Below are 24,666 nucleotides of genomic sequence, written 5' to 3' on the forward strand. Positions count from 1 at the left end.
CTTCACGAGAGGTAACTGTTGATAATGGCTCATTTTGGTAAGCTTTAGAGAAAGAAGTGCATTAAACATTAAGTACTCATCTTGGTGGATTTTTCACAGACTGAACACATCCGTGTAACCATTACCCAGTCAGGAAACAACTTTACCAGCACCCCTGCAGCACTCACTTGCAATAGCATGAATTAATTTTGCCTAGTTGTGAATTTGATATAAGCATGGTCATGTAGTATGTACTCTTCTGTATTCTTTTGCTCAGTATTATGTTTGAGAGATTTATCTGTGTGGGTGTCTGTAGTTCCTTGCTGTATTCCACTGTGTTAATTTCATTGTGTGAATGTACCATAGTATATCTGTTATGTTATTGATGGGCATAAATATTGTTTTTTTACTCCTTGGATCTGTTTTGATGCTTTCTAATATAAATATTGCCTTATATGTGATATTTTAGCTAGTTAAGCCTATTCTAGGAACATTTGTTTTCCTCTTAAGTGAATTGTATAGAAGCTAGAAAAACTTTTCTTAATCCGCATTCTCAGAGTGTTCTTACTACTCTTTATAGGACCCACAGTTTGTTTTTCCTTTGAAGTTTGAGGTCTTGAATCATGCCAAGGGAATCTAGTTGCTGTCCCCTTTGCTGTCTGTCAGTCAGAAACTTGCCTTAGAGTAGCTGTTACAGAACAATCTTCCAGCTTTATGGTTATACTGGAACTCAGCAGTCATTCTGGTTTACAGCAGAGAGAAAAAATACAATCAGAAGCCTTTAGGGATTTGTTAGATATTTGGGATGGGCTTGGTATTTGAACAGATACTCTATCTGTCAAATGGGGGTGGCTCACAGTTAGTGTGGGCAAGTACCGAGGAACAGATTTCACTGAGGGTCTAAAAGAAATCATGTGCTGCTTAGACGTGTGTACCTGAGTTGTTTCAGAGCTTCTGACAGTGTATCCTGATGTTTGTTCATTTCCCACCGAAGGTGTTTGAGTGGAATGTCATGGCCAGCTCCTCGGACAGTGAAGATGACAGTTTCATGGCTGTGGACCAAGAAGAAGCTCTGCTGGAAGGGACAATGGAGCAGGAGGAGGAGCCCCGCCCGGCGCTGGAGGCTGAGGAGACGAGACCTAACAGGTCCATGTCTGAGCTGCCAGAGGAGGTTTTGGAGTATATCCTATCCTTCCTCTCGCCGTACCAGGAGCACAAAACCGCGGCCCTTGTCTGCAAACAGTGGTACCGACTCATCAAAGGTACTGGGGACAGCGGAAGGGCTTATTTAAAATCTGTTTTAATGATTTATTTTTGAACTTTCATTTTCCCCTTTCTCCCTTAAATGTGTTATGTTCTAAAATTTAGTGTGAGACATTAACTCTGTACGTTTTCCTTTTCTCTTAATCCTGGTTAGTTTTATGAACATCCTGAATTTTGTGATATTTAATCCAACTTGCAATTTTAAAACGAAGATTCTTTTTCTGCATATTCTCAGCGTTGATCTGGTAAATCGTATTGTTCTAGAACTGGAGAAGCAGGGATGGATATGGAGTAACGGTATGATGAATGTTAATATACCTCTCACTGTTGTCGGGCAGTGTAGTGACTGCTTTCCTGTCCTCACGGCAGACTCTGGACCAGGTGAAGAAACAGAGTGTGAGGCATAGTTAAGTAATTTACCCAAGGTCACACAGGTAGCAAATGGGGGAGCAAAGGTTCGCATTCAGGCAGTCTGGCTTCCGAGTCCATGTACTTTATGAGGGTATCATTTTGTTTCTTAAAGTAGCTAATTGTGGCAAATGTGGGATTGTGCAAGCATTTACTGCTTAATTTTCTCTCAAGCAGTACAGGCCCTGTGCATATCTTTTACATTTAAAAATGAGTTTCTCCTGTTTGTCCATCATTTCTAATCAAGATTTCAACTTTGGCCAACTGTTGTAGTTACTAGGTGTGCTGTATTTTTAATTAATGGATAGTTAATTGGCTTCATTACTTTTTTTTAAGATTTATTTATTTATTTGAGAGAGAGACAGAGTGGAGGGGAGGGGAGGGGAGGGGCAGAGAGAGTCCTAAGCAGACTCCACCCTGAGCGTGAGAGCCTGGTGAAAGGCTTGATCCCACGATGCCAAGATCATGACCTGAGCCGAAACCAACAGTCGGCCACTCAACCGACTGTGCCACCGAGGTGCCCCTTGGCTTCATTACATTTTAAGTGGAAAGGGCCCATTTTTTAAATGAAGATAATCAGGCCAGTTGAATAATCTTTGGTCAAAGCAAGGGTTGTATCAATTTGTTCTTTCCTGGTGGGAACAGAGTTATGACAGAAAAACCTTTAGATCAGACTGAGTCTTAAAATCTTTTCATCAGGGTGGTTCTCGTGAGGCATGGGGTCGTTGTCAATTGCTCAGACTCCAGCCTGAAGACTGAAGACCAGCTGTGTTGAAACTGCTTGCTAGGCCCTGTTACTGTGAGGTCAGTTGCTCACAACTGGTAATACTGGTGTGCACAGCCTGCTTCTATTTGTAGACTTAATGGACTCTCCAGGAGAGACTGGCTGCCTACCCTGTGGAAGTAGATGATTTCATCTCTAAAATAGAAGTGGAAGAATCACAGATGAGGGACTGTGATCAAATCAAATATATGAATTTATTCTTAGTTTTATTTGGCATTCTTACCCCTAACCTAGTACTCACAGTCTTAAATCTTCTGGGGGAAGTAAGTCACTGCCAAGACATTTTCCCCCCTGTCCTTTTCTATCATTAAGTATCTGTCTTTTATTCCTTGCTGCCTTACCTCATTTCAGTGTTTATAAATCTGTGTTACTTTCTTCATCAATGTATAATTGGCAGTGCTGTCACACATTGAGTGGCTGTGTCTTTTTAATATTTCTTTTTTTTTTAAGTTTTTTTTTAAAGATTTTATTTATTTGACAGAAACACAGCGAGAGGGGGAACACAAGCAGGGGTGGTGGGAGAGGGAGAAGCAGGCTTCCCGCTGAGCAGGGAGCCCAATGTCGGGCTCGATCCCAGGACCCTGGGATCATGACCTGAGCCGAAGGCAGATGCTTAATGACTGAGCCACCTAGGTGCCCCAAGATTTTATATCTTTATATGGGAGAGAGAGAGAGAGAGAGAGCACGAGCTGGGGGGCAGAGGCAGAGGGAGAAACAGGCTCCCTGCTGAGCAGGGAGCCCGATGTGGGGCTCGATCCCAGGTCCCTGGGATCATGACCTGAGCCAAAGACAGACGCTTAACCGACTGAGCCACCTAGGCACCCCTTAATATTTAATTCTTTTTTTTTTTTAAAGATTTTATTTATGTATTTGACAGAGAGAGAGAGCTAGCGAGAGAGGGAACACAAGCAGGGGGAATGGGAGAGGGAGAAGCAGGCTTCCCGCTGAGTAGGGAGCCCGATGCAGGGCTCGATCCCAGGACCGTGGCATCATGACCTCAGCTGAAGGCAGATGCTTAATGACTGAGCCACCCAGGCACCCCTTAATATTTAATCTTTAATTGTGAGTTCAGCCAAGAGATAGTAATCGTCTTTAGAAAACATGTATAAGTACTCTGATCCCGTTTAAGGATCCACTAAGGTGATATGAATTAAAAAATGATATGTTCAAAAAAAAATTTTTTAAATGATATGTTCTTTCAAAGTGTAACATAATTTGTTATTCTCTTCATTCAGAATGTTGCTCTTTGAAATAAGATAATCATTTCATGAGTTAAAAAGATAGATTGTTCCAGAAACATGAAGCTCTCACTTAAAAAAAAAAAATAGACTGTATTTTTTAGAGTGGTTTTAGGTTCACAGCAAAATTGAGCAGAAAATTCAGTGATTTCCCATATACCCCCTGTCCTCCCCAAATCCCAGCCTCCCCTACTATCAACATTCCCCACCAGAGTGGTCCATTTGTTATAGTTGATGAACCTCATGGACATATCATCACCCCAAGTCCACAGTTTGCATTAGGGTGCACATTCTGTGGGTTTGAACAAATGTATAATGACACGTATCCACCATTGTAGTAAAAGCTCTTACCTTTAAAAAACAGCTTTCCTTAGTTGTAAATTCATCATTTCATAATTCCCTGTAAGCTAATAATCTCTTTGTTTAAGATGGAATATATTTGGTTGCCATGGTTTAACCATAGATATTTATGAATGCCTGTAATTTACATTCCAGACAGTTTTACCATGCTCTTTCTCATAAAGCTAAATTATTCCCCAGCCCCTTTGCTTTGGAGTAAATAATACCAATTGTTTTAATTTTATACTATTTTTATTTATTTATTTATTTTTTAAAGTAAACTCTACGCCCATTATAGGATTCAAACACATGACCCCAGGATCAGGAGTTGCACGCTCTACTGCCTGAGCCAGGCGCCCCTACCAGTTATTATAATGTGTTGCCTCATCATGCGATGTAAAGAGCAGTTACAGTGCGAGCTAATTTTGTAACCTTGAGCTTTGTAACATTTAACCTCCCTAAACCCTGGTAAAGTAGAAGGATTGGATCTTCTAGTTTTGAAATTCTGTTTTCTTTCTTTGAAAAATCAGAGAAATTTGGAGTTCCACTAAGAAACTTAGGTCTTATGAAAGTGATAAGACAGTTAGTACATGCAGTTTTGTTTCTCTTTTTAAGATTTTATTTATTTATTTGACAGAGAGAGACACAGCAAGAGAGGGAACACAAGCAGGGGGAGCGGGAGAGGGAGAAGCAGGCTTCCCGCAGAGCAGGGAGCCCGATGCGGGGCTCGATCCCAGGACCCTGGGACCATGACCTGAGCCGAAGGCAGATGCTTAACGACTGAGCCACCCAGGCGCCCCAGTAGATGCAGTTTTAATAATTTGATTGAAAAGTGAAGTATCCAGGCTGAGGCCTTTGTTTTTTTTGTCTTTAGGTGTAGCCCACCAGTGTTATCATGGTTTCATAAAGGCTGTCCAGGAAGGACACATTCAGTGGGAGAGTCGGACGTACCCTTACCCTGGAACCCCGATCACTCAGCGGTTCTCACACAGTAAGTATTCACCGTGAGAGCAGAGGCCACCCTGCCTGTGGTCGTATTTCTAAAAATTACTTTGGAAGCATGTATTTTGTTTGACTTTTTAATGACATGAATGCAAAATGAGGATTTATATTAATTTTATAATTAGAATCAGGGAAGGCTGTGAGCCTAGGTACAGTGTAGGTACCTTGGTATAATTTTATATTTGGATTTTTCTAGTATCTGCTCCAAAGAGGTCAAGGTATTATCTTAGACTTGAACATCTGACATCATGTCAGAGGAAAACAAAGGAAAGGAGTGCATGAGGGTATTTCTGAGATCCTACTTCCAGAGTAGCCAGAGTTTAGCAGTAAGTCTTAGGATAATTCTTTATTTTAACATAGTATATGTTTAGAAAATACTGATTTTGACTGGGGTCATACAAAAATTTTGAACATGAAGGGTATTAACTATAAATACAAATTTAAATAGTAAAATTATAAATGCTCTGGCAATTTGGATGTAATTTAGAGTTTTAAAAATTATTTTAGAATTGACTCTCCATTTTAATTTATTTTTGTAGACACCATTTTATTCTATTAGAGATTCATACCTTCATCAGAATGAGATGTGGTATATCTTAGGCCAGTAAAGGTGTATTATTAATAGTTCTGCATAAAGAAAGGTCATTGGAGGGGGACTCTTAGGAAGTTTCTCATAATTACAGCTTTAATTATATTACTTCCCTGTTCAAAAAGCTTCAGTACCTGTCCTTTGCTTACAAGATAAAAGCTAAACTTAGTGTTATATTCAGAGCCTTCTTTAATTTGATCTGTGTCCAGATTTACTCCTTCATCTCCCAGCTTCTCCCAGGAGCTCTCCTCTTTCAGGCTGTCACTTTGCTGTACCGGTTTCTTCCTTGCTTCAGTATTCCCATCCACTTAGCTGAAGCCTGCCTTTCCTTGAAGACTCAGCTGAAGTTCTAGCTCCCTCATGAAACCTCTCAACTCTTTAGCTCATAGAAAAGTTTTTCCTGTTCTGAGCCTGTGTTTTTGTCTGGAATACTAATTTTGATACTCTTTGATACTAATACTAATTTTGAACTCTTTTTTTTAATTTAAGTTTTTAATTTTAATTCCAGTATAGTTAATTAGTTTCAGGTGTCCAGCGTAGTTATTCTACAATTCTGTAAATCACCCCGTGCTCATCATGATAAGTGTATATATTTTGAACTCTTGAGGAGAAGGAGAGTGTATTGGTTATTCATGTTGCATAAGAATTAACCCCAAAACTTAGCAGCTTAAAACATTTCTTATCTTACGGAGTTCCTGAGGGCCAGGAATTTGGAGTGCTTTAGCTGGCCCTGGGTCCCTGATGAGCTTGCAATCAGTCTGTCAGCCAGGGCTGTAGTCACCTGAAGGCTTGACTGGGGCCCAGGGGATCTGCTGCCAACCCCACTCAAGTAACTGTTGACAGGAGGCTTCCGTTCTTTAGGACTTGGACCTCTGCATAGAGCTGCTAATTACTTGGTAGCTGGCTTCCCACAGAATGAATGAACTGAGAGAAAGAGACAGATACCAAGACAGAAGCCATGGTGTCTTTTCCAGCCCCTTTCTGAAGTGAATACCAACTTTTCTGCTTGGTTCTATTGGTCACACAGAGATTGGCCAGCAGTGTAAATACCAGGAAGTGAGGACCATCGGAGGCCATCTTGGAGGCTGGCTGCCCCAGACCATATGTTGTACTCATATCCAGAGGAGAGTTCACTCCATAATTATAATTTATTGTTATCTTTGAACTGGGTCTAAATAGATCAAAGGAACAGGCCAGACTATTCCTGTGTTTTCAGTTCTTTTGAGGAGCTATTTTTACTTGTCCTGTTATAAACCCCCTAAGACAGTGGATCTCAAAGTGTGATTCCTGGACTTTTGGGGAGGAGGGCATCGGTGAGACCCTTTTAGGGGTCTGTGAAGTCAGAACTGGTTTTGTTTTAATACCCCTGCCTTGAGTCTTACACAGGCTGCAGCGGTTTTACCTAGCATTGCTCTTGCACCATCAGTGCAAACATCAACATAGTGAAAAGAGCCATTAACAGCAACTACTGAAAAATACTGCAAACCCAGACTGGTACAACCAGTGCTACTAGTGGTACTATTACCACCATCACTACCTCCTCCTCCTCCTCCCTTCCCCCTCTCCCCCTTCCCAGGATTCGTCCCTTAGACATCGTTTTCAAAGGGTCTTGAATGTTTTCAGGAGTACAGACTGTAAATGAATTCTTGCCAAGAATATTTAATGAAATTACAGAAGAATCCATGTTAGGCCCAGTATTTATTGTTGAGGGGGAGTTAACTTCAGTGACCTACAGATAATTTGGAATAACAAGGGGAGACGGGGTTTCCAAAGGCTGTTTTCAGATTGTTTTTTGAAACAAGTAGCTTTAGAACCCTAGGTGAGGGAAATCTGGGGAAAGTAGAAACCAAACTGGCAAGTATTCAGAGGTGAATAATTATCACAGTAACAGTTCAGCTTTCTAATGAGAGAAGAAAAAAATGTTTTTCCGTTAACAGCTTTGGAAAGAGCATCACCACAAAATAGAGTTATTTGAAGGGGAAATGGAGAGGAAAAGTACAGTGAGTAAGCTCACAGAAATTCGGAGTTTGGTGGGTTTTGATATGTGTTTTTACCTTGAAATTTTTTCGTATCTTCACCTGAAAGGCAAGAAAAGGTGCCATAGATTTTTTAAAAAGGGGTCTATGTCTGGGCGCCTGGGTGGCTCAGTCATTAAGCATCTGCCTTCGGCTCAGGTCATGATCCCAGGGTCCTGGGATCGAGCCCCACATCGGGCTCCCTGCTCCACGGGAAGCCTGCTTCTCCCTCTCCCGCTCCCCCTGCTTGTGTTCCCTCTCTCACTGTGTCTCTCTCTGTCAGATAAATAAATAAAACCTTTAAAAAGGGGGGGGGGTGTCTGTGTCTCGTTTCCTCTCAGCGCATCTCTCATTGTTCCCTTTCTCTCTGTGTGCTAACTGGCAGACTGAAGGAAGACGGTTACACGGAAATGGGCATTTTTCAGAATAGGTTGAAAACCAGGAATTCCTTCAGTGTCTTTCCTTAGCTCCTTTCTCTTCCTACTGTGTGTTTCTCCCCAGAGCCCAATTTTATTTCTTATTCCTGACTCACCTTGAGATCAAGGTCTGCATTTCCAGCTCTTTGCTCCTACTGCCCCAGAGATACACAGACGTTTCCTATCTCGCCAGCTATTGGTGGTATTTGGTAGTTGCCCCCAGATGTTCTGCTTTCCATAATTTAGTTAATGGCATTATCGTTCTTTCAGTTACACAGGCTTGAATTCTTGGATTTATCCTCAGTTCTTCTCTTTCCTTCAGCAACAAAAGTCAAATCTTGTTGATTCTGTCCATTTTTGCAATCTCTATCTTTCCTTATTTTTCCCATTACTCGTGTTTATGTGCTAATTGTTTCTTTCCTAAATCTTTTCTAACTGGTCTTCTTTTTCTCTCTCTTCATCTAAACCTGCACTAGACACTGTTGGCACCCATCTCTGAAACTGGGGACAGTGCCACCTCGAAGGGCATTTGGATATGTAAGATCATTCATTGTTCATTTGCTTGACTGGAAAGCACTGCATGCATTTAGTAGGCAAGGGCCAGGACTGTTCGCCGTCCTGCAGTGAATGGGATGCTCCTACACAAAGAGAATGGACTTGCCTAAAATGACGGGAGCCTGTGTCTGGAACCACTGCAAGTCTGTAACCTCAAACCAGTCTTGTCACTCCTCTGCCAGAAAACTGCAGTCTTTCCACACTGCATGCAGAAGTTTCCCCTCCCTCTGACTTTCAAGGCCCCAGCATACTCTTTCAGCTTAAATCTCTGCTGCATCCTCACACAGCTAGGCTCCACCCACATGAGACTCCTTGTTATGTCTTAAACTTCCTTACTTTTTTTTTTTTTTAATTTTTAAAAGATTTTAGGGGCGCCTGGGTGGCTCAGTCAGTTAAGCATCTGCCTTCAGCTCAGGTCTTGATCCCAGGGTCCTGGGATCGAGCCCCATGTCGGGCTCTCTGTTCAGCGGGAGCCTGCTTCTCCCTCTCCCTCCCACTCCTCCTGCTGGTACTCTCTCTCTCTCTCGGTCAAATAAATAAATAAGATCTTTTTTTAAATAAAGATTTATTTATTTATTCGATAGAGACACAGCGAGACAGGGAACACAAGCAGGGGGAGTGGGAGAGGGAGAAGCAGGCTTCCTGCTGAGCAGGGAGACCGATGCAGGGCTCGATCCCAGGACCCTGGGATCATGACCTAAACCGAAGGCAGATGCTTAACGACTGAGCCACCCAGGTGCCCCTAAACTTCCATACTTCATGGCCTTGCTTGCATGCCCCTATTGCCTTCTTCCTTTCCCTCTCATTCCTTTTTCGTCCATGGACTTGTTTGTCCCTTGTTAATGGACTGAAAGTGTTCCGAAAATGTTCCATCCTCTAACACCCATCTCAGAGATAAAGCCAAAAGCCACATTCTTCATAAACTCCTCTCAGATTTTCTGCCATGGAGATGAAACTCTTTTCTTCCTCTACTTGTACCCCCTTAAAACACTCTTCTTATCTTTCTCGTACTGTTTATTACCATCTCTCGCCATAATTGTCTTTCAGAGAGGCTGAATATGAAAGCACTTTAAACTTGAGAAGCAAGTTCCTTGGCTCTTCTTTTTTTATTTTTATTTCACAAAATTTTTTTAAAAGATTTCATTTATTTGACAGAGGGAGGAAGCACAAGCGGGCAGAGCAGCAGGCAGGGGGAGAAGCAGGCTCCCTGCTGAGCAGAGAACCCAATGCAGGACTCCATCCCAGGACCCCAGGATCATGACCTGAGCCGAAGGCAGACGTTCAACCAACTGAGCCACCTAGGTGCCCCTTTAACATTTTATTTTTTTTTTTAAGTAATTTCTACACCCCAGCATAGGGCTTCAACTCACGATCAAGAGTCACACGCTCCACCGACTGAGCCAGCCAGGCACCCCTCCTTGGTTCTTCTAACCCAGTGTTCTCATCTGTAAAAAGTGTGTAACAAATTCTGTTTATGCCACAGGGTTGCTAGGAAATTTAATCAAGGAAACACTTGTAAAAATATTTTTTAAACTGCAAAGTGATAGGGTGATGAAGATGTCTCCTCCACAAGTGGTTGTCTACTGGAGGACAAGCAGGTTCCAAGTCTTAGACATCCATGTACCTTTCACAACACGTGGTTCGTAGTTGAAATCTACTGAATTCTTTGAAATTAAGTATCACAAAGATGGATCAGTACAGCTTCTTTCCGGTGTAGAAGCCTGGGACCAAAATGAAGCCAGTTTTCCTAGTTTTTTGGCGGGTGTGTGCATGAACAATCATGAAACCTTGACTAACAGAGAATGTCCTTTTCAGATTGATGTAGGGCTCTGTTAGAGCCCCCAGCATCATGCTTTTAGTGTTTAGGTCTAGGCTGCACATAGGGTCCGGTCATTTCCTACCCATGCTAGTAGTGCTCCTGCAGTAGCTAGCAGGCCCAAACTGGATCACCAGCCTTGCTTGTTCCATAGTTATGTAATTATAGGCCTTATCAAATCTGTCCTGGCTTGTAGACTGAGACACATGACAGCGTTGTCTTTTTAAGCATGGGATAAATGCCTCAGGACCTTTCCCTGGAAACAAGTGGAAAACAAAAGAGAATTTAACGTTTGAATGAGCAAAGGTTGGAGTTCAGTGGACATTGCCTGAGTGACTCCCAGGCATCATAGGAAATATGAAACAACTGGGAGACCTTGCCCTAGAGAGGATTATACTACAGTAGGCAAGTGTTCAGGATGCTGAAGAACTGCTTGCCTGCTGGGTGTTAATGTGAATATTTGACTTGCCTTTGAGTAGGGATTATTAGATATTAACTGGAAATAGATGTCTTGCAATAGTTGTTCATGGAGCAATCAAACCACTTCAGAAAATTTGAAGAGATTTAGCAATTAGAATAAACATTCCTAATGTTACTTCTTAGCAGAATATTCATACTGTGAACTATATCTTTTGTATGGCACATCCCAGTGGTCTAGATGTTCTGAAAAGAAAATGTGCTGTTTGGGTGGAGAACATTGGTAAAAGGGAAATGACCACTTGAGCACTGGCATTTGCTTAAATTCTTAGTTTTTCTAAAAGGCCCATTGAACTTGTTGGGTCTCCCCACCCCCACCCATACCAACATGTAGGTGTCTTAAATAAAAATAGACAGTAAACAAAAGTTTAATAGGATGCTTAAAATATTTGAGTGTATTATTATGATGGCTATTTTCTCATTCCATTATATCAGAGTTCTAAACATAGCTGCTTGAATTGACTCCCTTCCTCTCCAGGCTTTGTTGCTAATTAACTGATAGGCATTGAGAATACAGTGTGTGTGAAACTTGTCATTTCAGTCCTGCTAGTTTTGCAGAGTTTGGGCTGTGCCTTCCTCTTCTAGAAACCTTTGTTTGCTCAAAGAGAAGCAGGAAAATACTGATTGCCTTATTTTAGTGTAGGATTAAAATACATGTGGCAAGGACCTCATGGGGCCCAGCTGTTGGCTGGGTTTTCAATCCAAATAGAGAAGAAGAATGTTTGCTACCTCTTTGAAAAATAAAGGCACTGTGCTCTTTTGCTATATGAAGGAAACAGCTGCCGAGATTTGATCTTTGAAGAGTGGTGAGACATAAATGAGCCCTTGACTCTCTTAGTTATGGATTTGTCTTATTAAACATTCTTATAATGGACACAAATTAAGGCTTCAGAAGCCATAGGACACTGCTAATTTCTGTTCTGTAAGTATGGGTTACCAAGAGGAAAAGAATGTTCTTTCATTCCTGGCACCAGTTGGTTCAGTTCAAAATTTCAGTCCCATTTGTTGGAGTGGCTAGTTGAAGACAGATATGAGAAGACCCAAGATATTGAAGCTCAGCTTCTTTAGTGGTTCCAGCAGTTATGCTTTTTGTTTGTCTAATGTCAGCTAAATTCTGTCCTTTGTTATTTGCAGTTCTTTTTTTTTTTTTTTTTTGTTATTGTTATTTGCAGTTCTTAACACTCTGAAATACGAGCAGTGCAGTGCAGTAGAGTTTCGTAGGATTTTACTTCTTGGTGGGGGAGGGTTACTTCTTAATAGACTTTCTTGTTGCGGTATGGATTTTAAAACTGATATAGATTAGCAATTATTTTCAAAGGCAAAGAAAGTTAGTGGAAAGTGCAAGATCACTTAAATCTTCATATACCATTGTGTAGTGTTTGTTAATTTGAAAAGTCTGCACCTCCATTATCGTACAGTGTCAGAGGTCAGATGATTTGGATCTCTGCCTTCCACTGGCTGAGATGACCAAGTGTAAGTGACGGAACACACTGCTTGTAGTACCTCATAACTCCTGCAGTTTTCTGATGTGGCCTTCCTAGTGTAGAGATTCCTTAAAGGGCCTGTGAAGCGGGCTGGGTTGAGAAAAAAAAAGGACAGTCATTCGCAGAGCTAGTGCATATCACAGAGGTAATGATAGCAGTGGCACTTCCCTTTTTCTGACCGTGAGTAAGTGGTGGCAGAGTTCAGAAGGGTTCTTACAAACAGAGGTGTGCTAAACTGCACTAGACCCACAAATAAGCTGGCCAATCACTGAAACCATGCTCTAGTGGATTGAATCTTCAGGCTTCTTTTCCCTTTCCCCTGCCTCATATGGGACACTTACTGTTCCAGCCTAGTTTCACATGAACATTAAGAGGTCTTTTTTTCCCCCACCAGTATGCATGAAATGAATGGAAAGGAAAGTTTTGCTCGGTCCTCTTCCTGTGAGCCAAGATGGTAAATGCAAGACTGTAAGGAGTGGGGTCATCTTTTCCAAAGGATAGAGACTTAATGAGCTTTTTAGTGCCAAGCAAGGTGGCAGTGCCTCTCATCTAAACTCTGGCTCTGGTCCTCCTGGTTTTGGGGGAACAGCCCAGCCCTTCTTACAGTCCTTGCCCTTTTGCTTTGGAATGGTGCCCATCAGTGAGGCGTATATAATCATCTGATTGAAAAGGCTCTTCTGAAAGACTTTGGTGCTTTGTAAATGTTACTGAGCTGGTTTTCCATTCGGCACCAACCAGCCTGTGTTGGTGGCTTTTGGATGCACCTAGGGACTTAATAACTTCCATGCTTTTCTCTCAGTTGCTTTGGGACCGTACTACTTCTAAGATCCCCGAGCTACATTGATCTTTATGTGCTGTTACTTCATGGCATTGATTAAAAATGTCTTCTGTCATTTTCTTCATATAAAGATGTGCTTCAGGTTTCATTTGAAAGCAAAAACGGTCAGAGGAGGGCTGCAGGTAAGAAGTGGGAGGACTGAGTGCGTCTGTTATCACTGACTCTGCCCAGCCCTAGACCATAATGATGCAGATTTAGATGAATTATGCAGCTGTACTGAAATTTTACTCATTAAGCACCCTTAATCTGAATTCTTGTGTGCTCTTGCTGGAATGATACTGTCTTATTTGATGACGACATTGTCACTTTGCTTAGTGTGCTCAGAAATAACATTTCCAGGGGCGACTGGGTGGCTCAGTTGGTTAAGCGTCTGCCTTTGGCTTAGGTCGTGATTCCAGGGTCCTGGGATCAAGCCCCGCCTCGGGCTCCCTGCTCAGCGGGGAGCCTGCTTCTCCTTCTCCCTCCGCCACTACCCCCATTTGTGCTCTCTCTCTCTGTCAGATGAATAAATAAAATCTTAAAATAAAGAGTGATGTGATATTAACCAATCTGAAGACAAGAGGCTGGTTATAGAAGGATGGTACCTGGCAACAGAGTTGCAAAACGAGTGAAATAATTGATCTTTGAAAGATATGGGCTATAATTATGGTGTTAGAGGGGCTTCAGAGTTAAACATCAGCTATGAACTTATTGTTTTCTTTCTAGGTGCATGCTATTACGATGCTAATCAGTCTATGTATGTGTTTGGAGGCTGTACCCAGAGCAGCTGCAATGCTGCCTTCAATGACCTCTGGAGACTTGACCTGAATAGCAAGGAGTGGATCCGACCTTTGGCTTCAGGTAAGAAATAAAATTCTGATCTTTGCCATCGTACCAGGTAACTCCCTTTGCATGGTAATTCTATCTGGCTGTTTTGGTTTTGGTCTCTGGTACTGGGGACCCAGGCCCTTTGTCAGATCTGCTTTGTAAATGCCAAAAGTAATGTGCTTGTATAAGGTCTTTGGGGGAAAAAAAAAATCTTTATCCTGACTATTGGTGCCCTGCCAGAATTGCTGTACTACTGTGTGAATTCATCTGTGTGGTTTTCTCAAGTGCTTGCACTGGTGTGATACGCTTTTTGGTATGAAGTTGAAGTAAGAGCAGAAACACAGCATCGTGAGAACTGTAGTTGACTGACAGAAGCTGTTGTCCCAGGGCTAAGATCTCTGAATGAATATCTTTTGTTGTCGCCAGCTCAGATATTTGGGGAGTGTATGGAACATGCCTCTACTGGTTACTCTTAACACCTCAGGAGTGTGGGAAGATTCTCGAGTAGGTACATTACTGCACAGCCCCACTATGCCAAAATTCTAGCAAAAAGAAACTGTTTTCTCCTTTTTGACCTAACCTTTCTTGGGGCGGGTGGGGGATTTGTTTTGGCACTTTTGAGGCAGGACAATTTGAAAAGGCATAACCATAAGATTGAAGGAGCTAGTGTGATGGAGAAAGAGTCCACTGAGCATAAAGTACTCTACTAGATTTGTTGGCAAGCTTTTCCCAGACATTCATTTGGCTTTTCAAGGTCAGAATTCACACTAGGACTAAGGAAACTGAGGTTTTCCTTGAGTAGATGCTTTACTTATTTAGGTCTTGATTTACTACTTTGATTACTAGATGGGGAGCTACTTGGTATAGTAGAAAGGGCCCTGAGTTTCATTTCCTGGCACAGTAGCCAGTTCTCCTTATATCAGTGAACAGGTGACTTCATCTCTCTGGGACAAATATGGAGTGGGACTAGATGATGCGATTTTCCAGGGGGTTGGGAAGGCTAGTTTAGCTTACCTTTTTTTCTGTAATGACTGCTATGACTGTCTAGGCCAGGGACTTAAAACTGTTGTATGAGACGACGCTGTGTTTTGCTCCCCCAAAGCTGTAAGCTCCTATTCCTTCCCCTGCAATAGGCAAACATAGGAGGCAGGAGCCTACCGACAGCAGGTACTCACAGGTGGGGTTGGGGTTTGCATGGAGGAAATTCTTTATTAAAATCATTAGAAAGATGACCGAGTGTTAATCTTTTAAAAATTTTGGAAGTCGGTGCTGTTTTAGGGCCCTCAGAATTGTGTACTTCGGAGAGTTTCTTCTTCTAACCCTTTGTCCCCGTTGCACTTGGTGTAATACTGATTAGTGTTTGGATCACAGATTCTAAAATGTAGACAATGTAGACTATCTCTTCAGCTTAAGCATCCTGTTGCCACTGTACTTGGTGTCCAGGTCCCATTTCAGAGCAGCTTTGATTATTTCAATCACAAAATACTAATACTCTCTTCCTCTATTTTGTAACCAAGCTTTATGCCTTTGATAATTTGAGCTAAGCACTGCTCTTTCTTCTAGAAGTGAAGCTCTGAACTGTGGGACCCTCATAACCCATTGCTAACTACTGTGCTTATTTTCCCTTATTTCTCCCTGTAAGGTAGACATGGGACTTTTTTCTTTTAAACCACTAAGACTATGTTTTGAAGTATCAGATAAATAACTGACTTTACAAATACAATGTCAGGGGCACCTGGGTGGCTCTGTCAGTTAAGTATCCAGCTCTTGGTTTTGTCTGAGATCATGATCTCACAGTCGTGGGATTGAGCCCCGTATCAGGCTCCGTGCTCGGTGGGGAATCTGCTTGAGATTCTGTCTCTCCCATTCCCTCTCCCCTGCTCTTGCGCGCCCACATGCGCGTGCTCTCTCTCTCAAATATAAATCTTTCAAAAAGGGGCACCTGGGTGGCTCAGTCGTTAAGCCTCTGCCTTTGGCTCAGGTCACGATCCCAGAGTCCTGGGATCGAGCCCCGCGTCGGGCTCCCTGCTCGGCGGGAAGCCTGTTTCTCCGTCTCCCACCTTGCTTGTGTTCCCTCTCTTGCTGTCTCTCTCTCTGCCAAATGAATGAATAAAATCTTTTTAAAAAAATAATAATAATAAATAAATCTTTCAAAAAAATAAAAATGCGGTGTTAGACTATTTCCTTTTATAAAACATAGAAACTCCTGAAGGTTTAATTTTCTAACAAAGTGTCTCAAAGAATCTGCTGGCCACTTCACTCGAATCTACAATTAAAGCCTAGCTTTAAAGGGGGAAAAACAGCTATTTGAAATGTCTCCTTTTTAAACAAACAAGCACTGGTTTTTAATAAAGAATGCTATGAGATTCTCCTTCAGGCAGAAATCCCATGGGAAGATTGCCTGAGGAAATGTTTCTGTCGGCTGTCATGAGTCCCAACCAAAATTACTTCGTAACAAACATCAGTGAGTCTTTCTGAACAAAACACAGTTGTTGATGTGCCTTGGTGTGCCTGACGCACCCATTTTAGTGCTTGGAGGTGGGTAGGTTGGAAGGTGGCTGAAGCCTCCGGAGGGTGCCTGCCACCCTTTGGTGCCAGCTGTGAAGTCTTCTCACATGTGAGCATTCGTCAGCAGTGAGTATTCAAAGCAATAGCCTAAACAGGGTTCAGTCTTCGGGAAAGTGTAGCGGTACGAAGAAGAGCATCAGACAAGCAGGAGGGGGCAGTTTCATTTGGAGTGGAGAGTCTTTCTGGAGAGTGCTACTGCATCAGGTGTCTTTTTCCTTGTTTATTTGCTGATACTGCAGGTGAGACTGGAGCCTTCTCATTTTGGGTGGTGTCCTAACCCACTCAGGCTGCCATAGCAAAGTAGCATAGACTAGGGGCTTAAACAACACAACTTTATTTCTCATGGTTCTGGAGGCTGGGAGTCCAAAGTCACAGTGCTGGTGAGGGCTGTCTTACTGGCTTGCAGGCAGCTGCCTTCTTGCTCTGTCCTCACCTGGCAGAGATAGAGTTCTGGTGTCTCATCCTCTTTTCATAAGAGCACTAGTCCCATTATAAAGGCCTCAACCTTATAACTTCATTAAACCTGATTATCTCCCAAAGGTTCCATCTCCAAAGGCCATCACATTGGTGTTAGGGCTTCAACATATGAATTTTGATAGGACACAATTCAGTCCATAGCCATGGGAGTTCATGTGACTTGCCCCTGAAACCTTGTTAGTTCCTTTTGAAATGATGTAAGTGCTCCATCTGGAGGGAGCGTGGTAGTGACTAGTGTTAGAATGACAGCTCTCATGGCCGAGTGAGACCTCGGGAGGCCTGGCTGGCTCAGTCGGTAGAACATGTGACTCTTGATCTCAGGGTTGTGAGTTCTAGCCCCACGTTGGGTGTGGAGCCTACTTAAACAAACAAACAAACAGGGGCACCTGGGTGGCTCAGTCGGTTGGGGTCTGCCTTTGGCTCAGGTCATGATCCCAGGGTCCTGGGATCGAACCCCATGTCAGGCTCCGGGCCAGCGGGGAGCCTGCTTTTCCCTCTCCTCCCTGCTTTCACCATCTCTAGAGTCTCTGTCTCTCCCAAATAAATAAAATCTTAAAAAGAAACACACACACACACACACACACACACACACACACACAAAACGGCTGAGTGAGACTTACCACAGCTACACCCTCCTACAGCTAGTGCTTCTCAGGCATTTCCAGTGAGGTACCTCCTCCTCCCTCTACAGCTAATATTGTAGCCCCTCCTCTCATGAAGCTTATATTGTATTGGGGGAGAAACAAAAACAGAAAGTATGAAGAAAACAAGAAATGAGTTAGAATAAGAGGGGAAGAGCTACTTTAAACAGGAGGCAACATTCTTTGCTGAGATTTGAAGGATGAGTGGAGAGAGTGAGACCACATGTGCAAAGACCCTACAACAGCAAAGAATAGGACATACACCGAGGGCCTGAAGACACACCTTGTGGGCGTGGCACGGTGAGCAAGGGCTAGAGTGGTGGAGATGGGGTTGGGATGTAGACGGGCCAGTTCATTCCCACCCCAAGGTCTGGGAGATTTTGAGATTGTAAGCAGAGGGATATTATCCAGTTTACATTTTAAAGAACACTTTTGCTGCCATTTAGGAAATGGATTGGAGAAGTCACGAGAACAAAACAGAGACCGGCTAGGAGGCCATCACAGTGGTGTGGGTGAGAGGAAGTGATGACTTGGACTAGAGTCCTAGTGGTAGAGAGAAAGGGAAGCATATGAATTTGAGCTGACATTTTATAATAAAATCAACAGGACTTCTTGGTGGATTGGCTCTGTGAGGGTGAGAGGGTTAGTCAAGGCTGAGTCAGGTTTCAGGTTTGGCCCATTTGCTAAAATGGAGAATACATATTTGGAAGAAGTTTAAGTTTTGATTTCTTTATACATTTAAGTGGTGGTATCCCATAATTAGTTGTTGTGAGAGTTTGACATTTAAAATAGAGTGCCTGCCTTCCCTTAAATGACGCCATAGCCCGCCCTTTTGTTTGGTTAATTCTACTCTCATCCTTCATTTGTTCTGACAGCAGATATTTATGGATTTCCTACTCTGTCTGGTATTGTGTCAGATGCTGGGGATACATGAATGAATAAAACAGACAAAAATCCCACTCGTAATGGAGATCAAATCCAAATGAGGGAAGACAGATATTTAAAATGACAAGTAATGTTGGGCACCTGGGTGGCTCGGTCGGTTGAGTGTCTGACTTTGGTTTGGGTCATGATCTTGGGGACCTGGGATTGAGCCCCGTGTTGGGCTCTGCACTCAGGGGGGAGGCTGCTTGTCCCTCTCCCACTGCCCCTCCCCCGCTTACACTTGCGCACGGTCTCTCTCTCTCTCTCAAATAAATCTTTTAAAAAAATAATAAATAAATGACAATGTAATATAATATGTTAGAAGATGATTAAGCTACTGAAGCGAAATGATAGCATGGTAAGGGGGCCAGGGATAGGGGGACTGCAGCTGGGGTGACTAGGGTAGACCTCACAGAGGAGGCAACATTAGATCAAAGACTTGATTGGGTAAAAGAAGTGAACCGAATGAATATCTAAGGAAACAACATTACAAACAGAGGGAATATCCAGTGCAAAGGTCCAGAGGCGGGAGTGTGCTTGGGACAGTCCAGGGATAATGACAAATCAGTGTGACTAGCATCTGGTGAAGAAAGGAGAGTATACTAGCAGAGGGGGTTGGGCAAATAATGGAGGGAAATGTGTCATACATGTAGGACTTCCTGGCTGTTGTAGGGGCTTTTTCACTTTTTTTTTTTGAGTGAAGTGACTGGTCATTTAGGGTTCTGACAAGACTGTAAGAGGACAAGTGTGGCAATGAGGAGGCCAGCTAAGAAGTGGTAGCAGTAATCTAAGCGAGAAATGATGGTGACAGGGACTAGGGTGTTGTCAGGACGTTAAGAACTGGATGGATTGGACAGAGGGAAGAGGGTTTGCCCATGGCTTGGATGTGGAGTATGAGAGAGAGGAGTCAGGGACAGCCGTAGGGATTTTCAGCCTGGGCATTGGAAGGAATGGCGTTGCCATTAGCTAAGGTGGGTAAGAGTGTGGGTGGTCAAGGTTGGCAAAGTGCAGAAGTGACACATGCCATTTGAACCATACTGCGTTGAAACACCCGTTTGGACATCCAGGTGGAGATGTGTCTGGAGTTCTGGGAGACATGTAGGCTAGAGACATTTGTCTAGATAGTCAAATGGAAGTTATTAGCATATGGATGGATTGAAAACCACGAGGCAGGGTGAGATTGCCAGGGGAGTGAGTGAAGATAGTAGAGGAGGAGGGTAAGTCTGGGACATAGCAGTATTTGGAGATCAGGGAGGAGAGGGGGAAACAGCAAAAAACTAGAAAAGGAACACTCAAGGAGGTGGGGGAAAGCCAGGAGGACGTGGCATCTTAGAAGTCACCGTACTGGAAAGTGTTTCCAGGAGAGAGGAGATAATCAGCTAGGTCCTACACAGTGAAGAGGTCCAGTCATTTGAGGACTTAGGATTGTCCTTAAAATTAGTAAAGAGTATTTTCGATGAGCGATAAGGATGAAAGTGTATTTGGAAAGGTTTCAAGACAATGGGAAGAGAGGAATTGAAGACAGGAAGTATAAATAGTGCATTACAGTTTTTGAAGTTTTGCTGTAAAAGAGAGCAGAGAAATGAGATGCTAAGTGGAGGGAATGTAGAATTGAGAGGTTTATTTTTAAGATGACAGATTGTATAGCATATTCATGTTGATGGGAATGATCTAGAGGGAGGAATGGGTGTGGAGGGAGAGGAAGGATTGTCAGAGCTGTGTCCTCCTGTCGTGAGAAAGGCAGAGGGGTTAGCCATGGATGGGAGCATTGACCGTTTATCCAAAGGAACAGGAAGGGTTGTGTGATTGCAGATGCTGGCGGATGGGTAGATGTGGGAACTGGTGGAAGTTCTTACTGATTGCTTTACCACTCACATAAAATAGCTGAGGGTGGGACAGAACAGAATCCTTTGGAAATCCTGGCGGGTGATTATGAATGCACAGTTGTGTACGTTGTAGTCTTTGCCAGACGGTTCTAGGAAGTTGAATGTTCCACCTTCTGGTGTTGTACTAAGGGAACACCTTAATTCTTAATCAGCCTGTGTTTGATTCCCAAAGCAACTGCACAGTTCTTGGGATAGGTTCTTCAGAAGGCTGATGTTTAAACCACTGATTCTAAAATACCCTTTCGTCAGACAGGCTAATTTTGGCATCTATTTAATATATAATAATTTCATCAGTCACAGCCTTTTTTGGTTACTGCAAATCACGGTAGAGATTTTCAAGCATACATTTTTACACTTAAATTGGAGTGTCCTGATTTTTCCAAACTTCTTAAACATTAGCTCATACCCATTTACAAAAGGGGAATGAATTTCAGTATTCGAATTTTCCAAAGGTAGGAGAGTCGGTAAATGTTAGGGGAAGATTTAAAGCCCAGTCTGTCATCTGTGTTAACTAGTCCCTGAGCACAGTAGATTTTCCCACTACACTCTCCCCATAGAATCTTCTTGCCCAATAAATCCTTTTGCTTTTCGTTTTCTTCCCTGTCAGTCACACATGCAATTCCAAGTGACAGCTTATGGTTCGGGACCTTTGCTTTAGAAAACACTCAGGACAGAGATACACAACCGAGCCACGAGCCATGTGTTCTGGTCTTGGCCTTGCCACTCCTGAACCGCTTGCCTCTGAACTTAAAATCCTTAATCACTTCTGCATTCTTTGGGCCTCGATTTCCTTCTCTGTGAAAGAAGAAGAGACAGGATCACTGTTTCTAAAAATCCCATAGCAGATCACTTTTATCCAAGTCATCTAAAAATACTAAAAATAATAGATTCCTCAACCTCATACCAGACTCACCTTATCTCAAGGGGTTAGGGATAGAGTGGTGGATCTTTTTAAAAAAACGGAAAAATGTCCTGGTTGATTCTAAACCTAGCTAAATTTGGAAATCCTGGATCCCTGCAAAATCTTTTGGCTTTCTCATGTGCAATCTGTGACCTCACTTTGATATCACAGTCTGTTAGGTGAATGTGTAATATGCAGAGCTACACTCCCTAACTGTTGTTAAGGAAGGATGGCTCTCTTAAACTGCTTCTTTGTAGAAAGAGCTACCTTTTACACCCTGGTTAGTCAGGAGTGGCCTGCTGTCTGAGGAAATGTGTATGGACACCCTTGAGAGGGTTTTGGGGGTGGAATGTTGGTGGTCTCAGATTATTTAAACATACTATCTAACCTTCAAACCAACCCAGTTAGGTTGGCACTACTATTATCCCCATTTTACAGATGAGGAAACTGAAGCTCAGAAAATCACCTAGTAATTTACCTAAGATCATACAGCCAATAAATGATGGAGCAGTGATTGAAACCCAAGATTTTGCCTCTAAAGTCTGTGTTCTTTCTACTCTGCCATGCTGTGAGTAGTTTTCTTTTCTCTCTCTCTTTTTTTTAAGATTTTATTTATTCATTTGAGACACAGAGATACAGAGAGAGAGAGAGAGAGCACGAGCAGGGGGAGAGGCAGAGGAAGAGGGAGAAGCAGGCTCCCTGCTGAGTCAGGAGCCCGACGTGGGGCTCGATCCCAGGACCCTAGGATCATGACCTGAGCTGAAGGCAGATGCTTAACCGACTGAGCCACCCAGGCTCCCCTAGTTTTATTTTTTTTCTATAATTTTTTTCATATTACCTATTTTTAAAAAACTTTTTAAATAGACTTTGTGTTTTAGAATAGAACAGAGTTCCCATATACCCACACCCAGCTTTCCCTATTGTTAATATCTTGCATTAGTATAGTACATTTATGACAATGAATGAACCAGTACTGATACATTATTATTAAATAAAAAGTCCCTACTTTACTCTGATTTCCTTATTATTTTAAAAAATATTTTATTTATTTATTAGAGAGAGTGAGAGAGCATAAATGGAGGAGTGGCAGAGGGAGAGGGAGAAGCAGACTCTCGCTGAGCGGGGAGCTGGACTCGGGGCTCAATCCCAGAACCCCAAGATTATGACCTAAGCCAAAGGCAGACACTTAACCCATTGAGCCACCCAGGCACCCCCCTTACTATTATTATTTTAATCTAATGTCTTTTATCTGTTCCAAGATCCCATCTTAGGATACATTACACTTAGTCTTTATGTCTCCTTAGATTCCTCCTGCCTATGACAGTTTCTCAGACTTTCCTTGTTTGATGATCTTGACAGTTTTGAGGAGTACTGTCAGATATTTTGTGGACTTCATTCAGTTTGGGTTTGTCTGAGGTCTTTCTAACAGTTAGATTAGAGTTATGGGTTTTTTTTTTTTAATTTATTTATTAGAGAGAGAAAGATCACAAGCAGGGGGGAAGGGTAGAGGGAGAAGCAGGCTTCCTGCAGAGCAGAGAGCTTGATTTGGGGCTCGATCCCAGGACCCTGAGATCATGACCTGAGCTGAAGGCAGATGCTTAACTGACTGAGCCACCCAGGCGCCGCTAGTTACGGGGTTTTGAGGAGGAACCGCCACAGCAGTAGAGCATCCTTCTCATCACATGCTATCAAGAGGCCGTATTATGAACATGATTTATTGCTTTTGATAACCTTGATCACCTGGCTGAGACAGTGTATCTTTGATTGCTCTACTGTAAATTTTTTTTTTTTTTTTTTGCCCTTTCTTAAAATTTTTTCAGGGCACTGGGTGGCTCAGTTGGTTAAGCCTCCAACTCTTGATCTCAGCTCAGGTCTTGATCTCACGGTCATGAGTTCAAGCCCTATGTTGGGCTCCATGCCAGGCATGGAGCCTACTTAAAAAAATTTTTTTTTTCCTAGGTTATTTTTCTTTCTTTTCCTGTGATTCCCTTTATTTGTAGTTGTCCTTGGTCCTTGATCTTCCATGGAATTTGGGGGGAATAACTAAGCTATCTGGCTGTTATGTCTATCATCAGAGTCAGGAAAGGGTAATGAGCAGAGGGTGTGTCATTTGAAGAAAAATTTTCACAGCTTAGGAAATTTTTAAATATCAACATGACTTTTTAAAACTTTTTGGTGGGGAGCAGAATGCTGAAGACAACATCTTTTTTATTATGACCTAGCACATCTGGATCTTTCCAGCTGCCCAGAGCCAAAAGCTCTACTGGAAATAATTTTGTTTCATTAGGACTGTTCCCTAAATGAATAACAACATCTTCCAAAATCACTGAGTAATCCAGCCGAAAAGCTAGTTTACTTTTGGAGTTGGATAGCAAAAAGAAAGAGTATTGGTCATATCGGTCGTATCAGATGTCTGTGGGAAGGCCAGGATAGCCTTAGAAGCTGGAAAGTTCTGGAACTGTCCAGAAATAATTGCCCAGAGTGTCATTGTTTCTCTTACTATGTAAATGATACCTTAAAAATGATGCACATAGGGCTCTTGGATCCATTGATGTTTTGCTGTCCTGTGTCTGGTAGAAAAGTTTAGTCTTAGGTTCTCTACTGCCTTTTCCTAAGCCTGTGGTAACGTGTCCAGGAAATGTCAAAACAAGTAAGGGAGTGTGGGACTGATACCTGGCACCAGGTATAACTAAAACAGCTAACCAGGAGAGTCTGTTCTGGAAAAGATCACACTCCTTTCCTCGGTGTAGGTCCCAGGTGTCAGTGTTAACATTGAAATAGCTGAATGTGGAATTTTAAAAATAATGTATTAGTGTACTTACTCATAGGCATGAGATTCTGCTTTTTAGTATTGTTTTGCATCTAAACACTTTATACGTTTTTTTAAATTACCATTATATGCAAATGTGTTCTGAGAATGCCAGTTCTATGGAGATGAGAGAGAGGTGGATGCTTATCAACTGGTAAATATTGTACCATATAACAAGAGAACACATATGCCTTTCAAATACACGCCAAGCTTCTGTTCTCTGTTCTGAAAACAGGTCATCAGGGGCGCCTGGGTGGCTCAGCTGGTGAAGCATCTGCCTTCAGCTCTGGTCATGATCCCAGGGGCCTGGGATCGAGTCCTGCATTGGGCTCCCTGCTCAGCGGGGGTCTGCTGGTCCCTCTCCCTCTGCCTGCCTGCCCTCCCCCGCCACCCCCCATCAAATAAATAAACAAAATCTTAAAAAAGAGAGAGAGAATTCTGGGCTTTCAT

At 42.6% G+C, this 24,666-nt stretch overlaps 1 protein-coding gene across 1 annotated transcript in view; it reads left to right on the plus strand.

Moving 5' to 3' along the window:
* FBXO42 (F-box protein 42) overlaps positions 1-24,666 on the plus strand; it is a 104,895-nt gene that overhangs the window by 54,873 nt on the left and 25,356 nt on the right. Inside the window, exons 2-4 of the mRNA XM_028108354.2 lie at positions 974-1,241; positions 4,886-5,002; positions 13,909-14,043. Of these exons, the coding sequence (XP_027964155.1) occupies positions 992-1,241; positions 4,886-5,002; positions 13,909-14,043 (502 nt within the window). The 5' untranslated portion in view covers positions 974-991. The remainder of the gene's footprint in view (positions 1-973; positions 1,242-4,885; positions 5,003-13,908; positions 14,044-24,666) is intronic.

The sequence above is a fragment of the Eumetopias jubatus genome, unplaced genomic scaffold (genome assembly GCF_037043125.1).
Source record: "Eumetopias jubatus isolate StellerSeaLion01/CBP00866 unplaced genomic scaffold, mEumJub1_p1.0 scaffold_4, whole genome shotgun sequence".
In the NCBI taxonomy this organism is placed as follows: domain Eukaryota; kingdom Metazoa; phylum Chordata; class Mammalia; order Carnivora; family Otariidae; genus Eumetopias; species Eumetopias jubatus.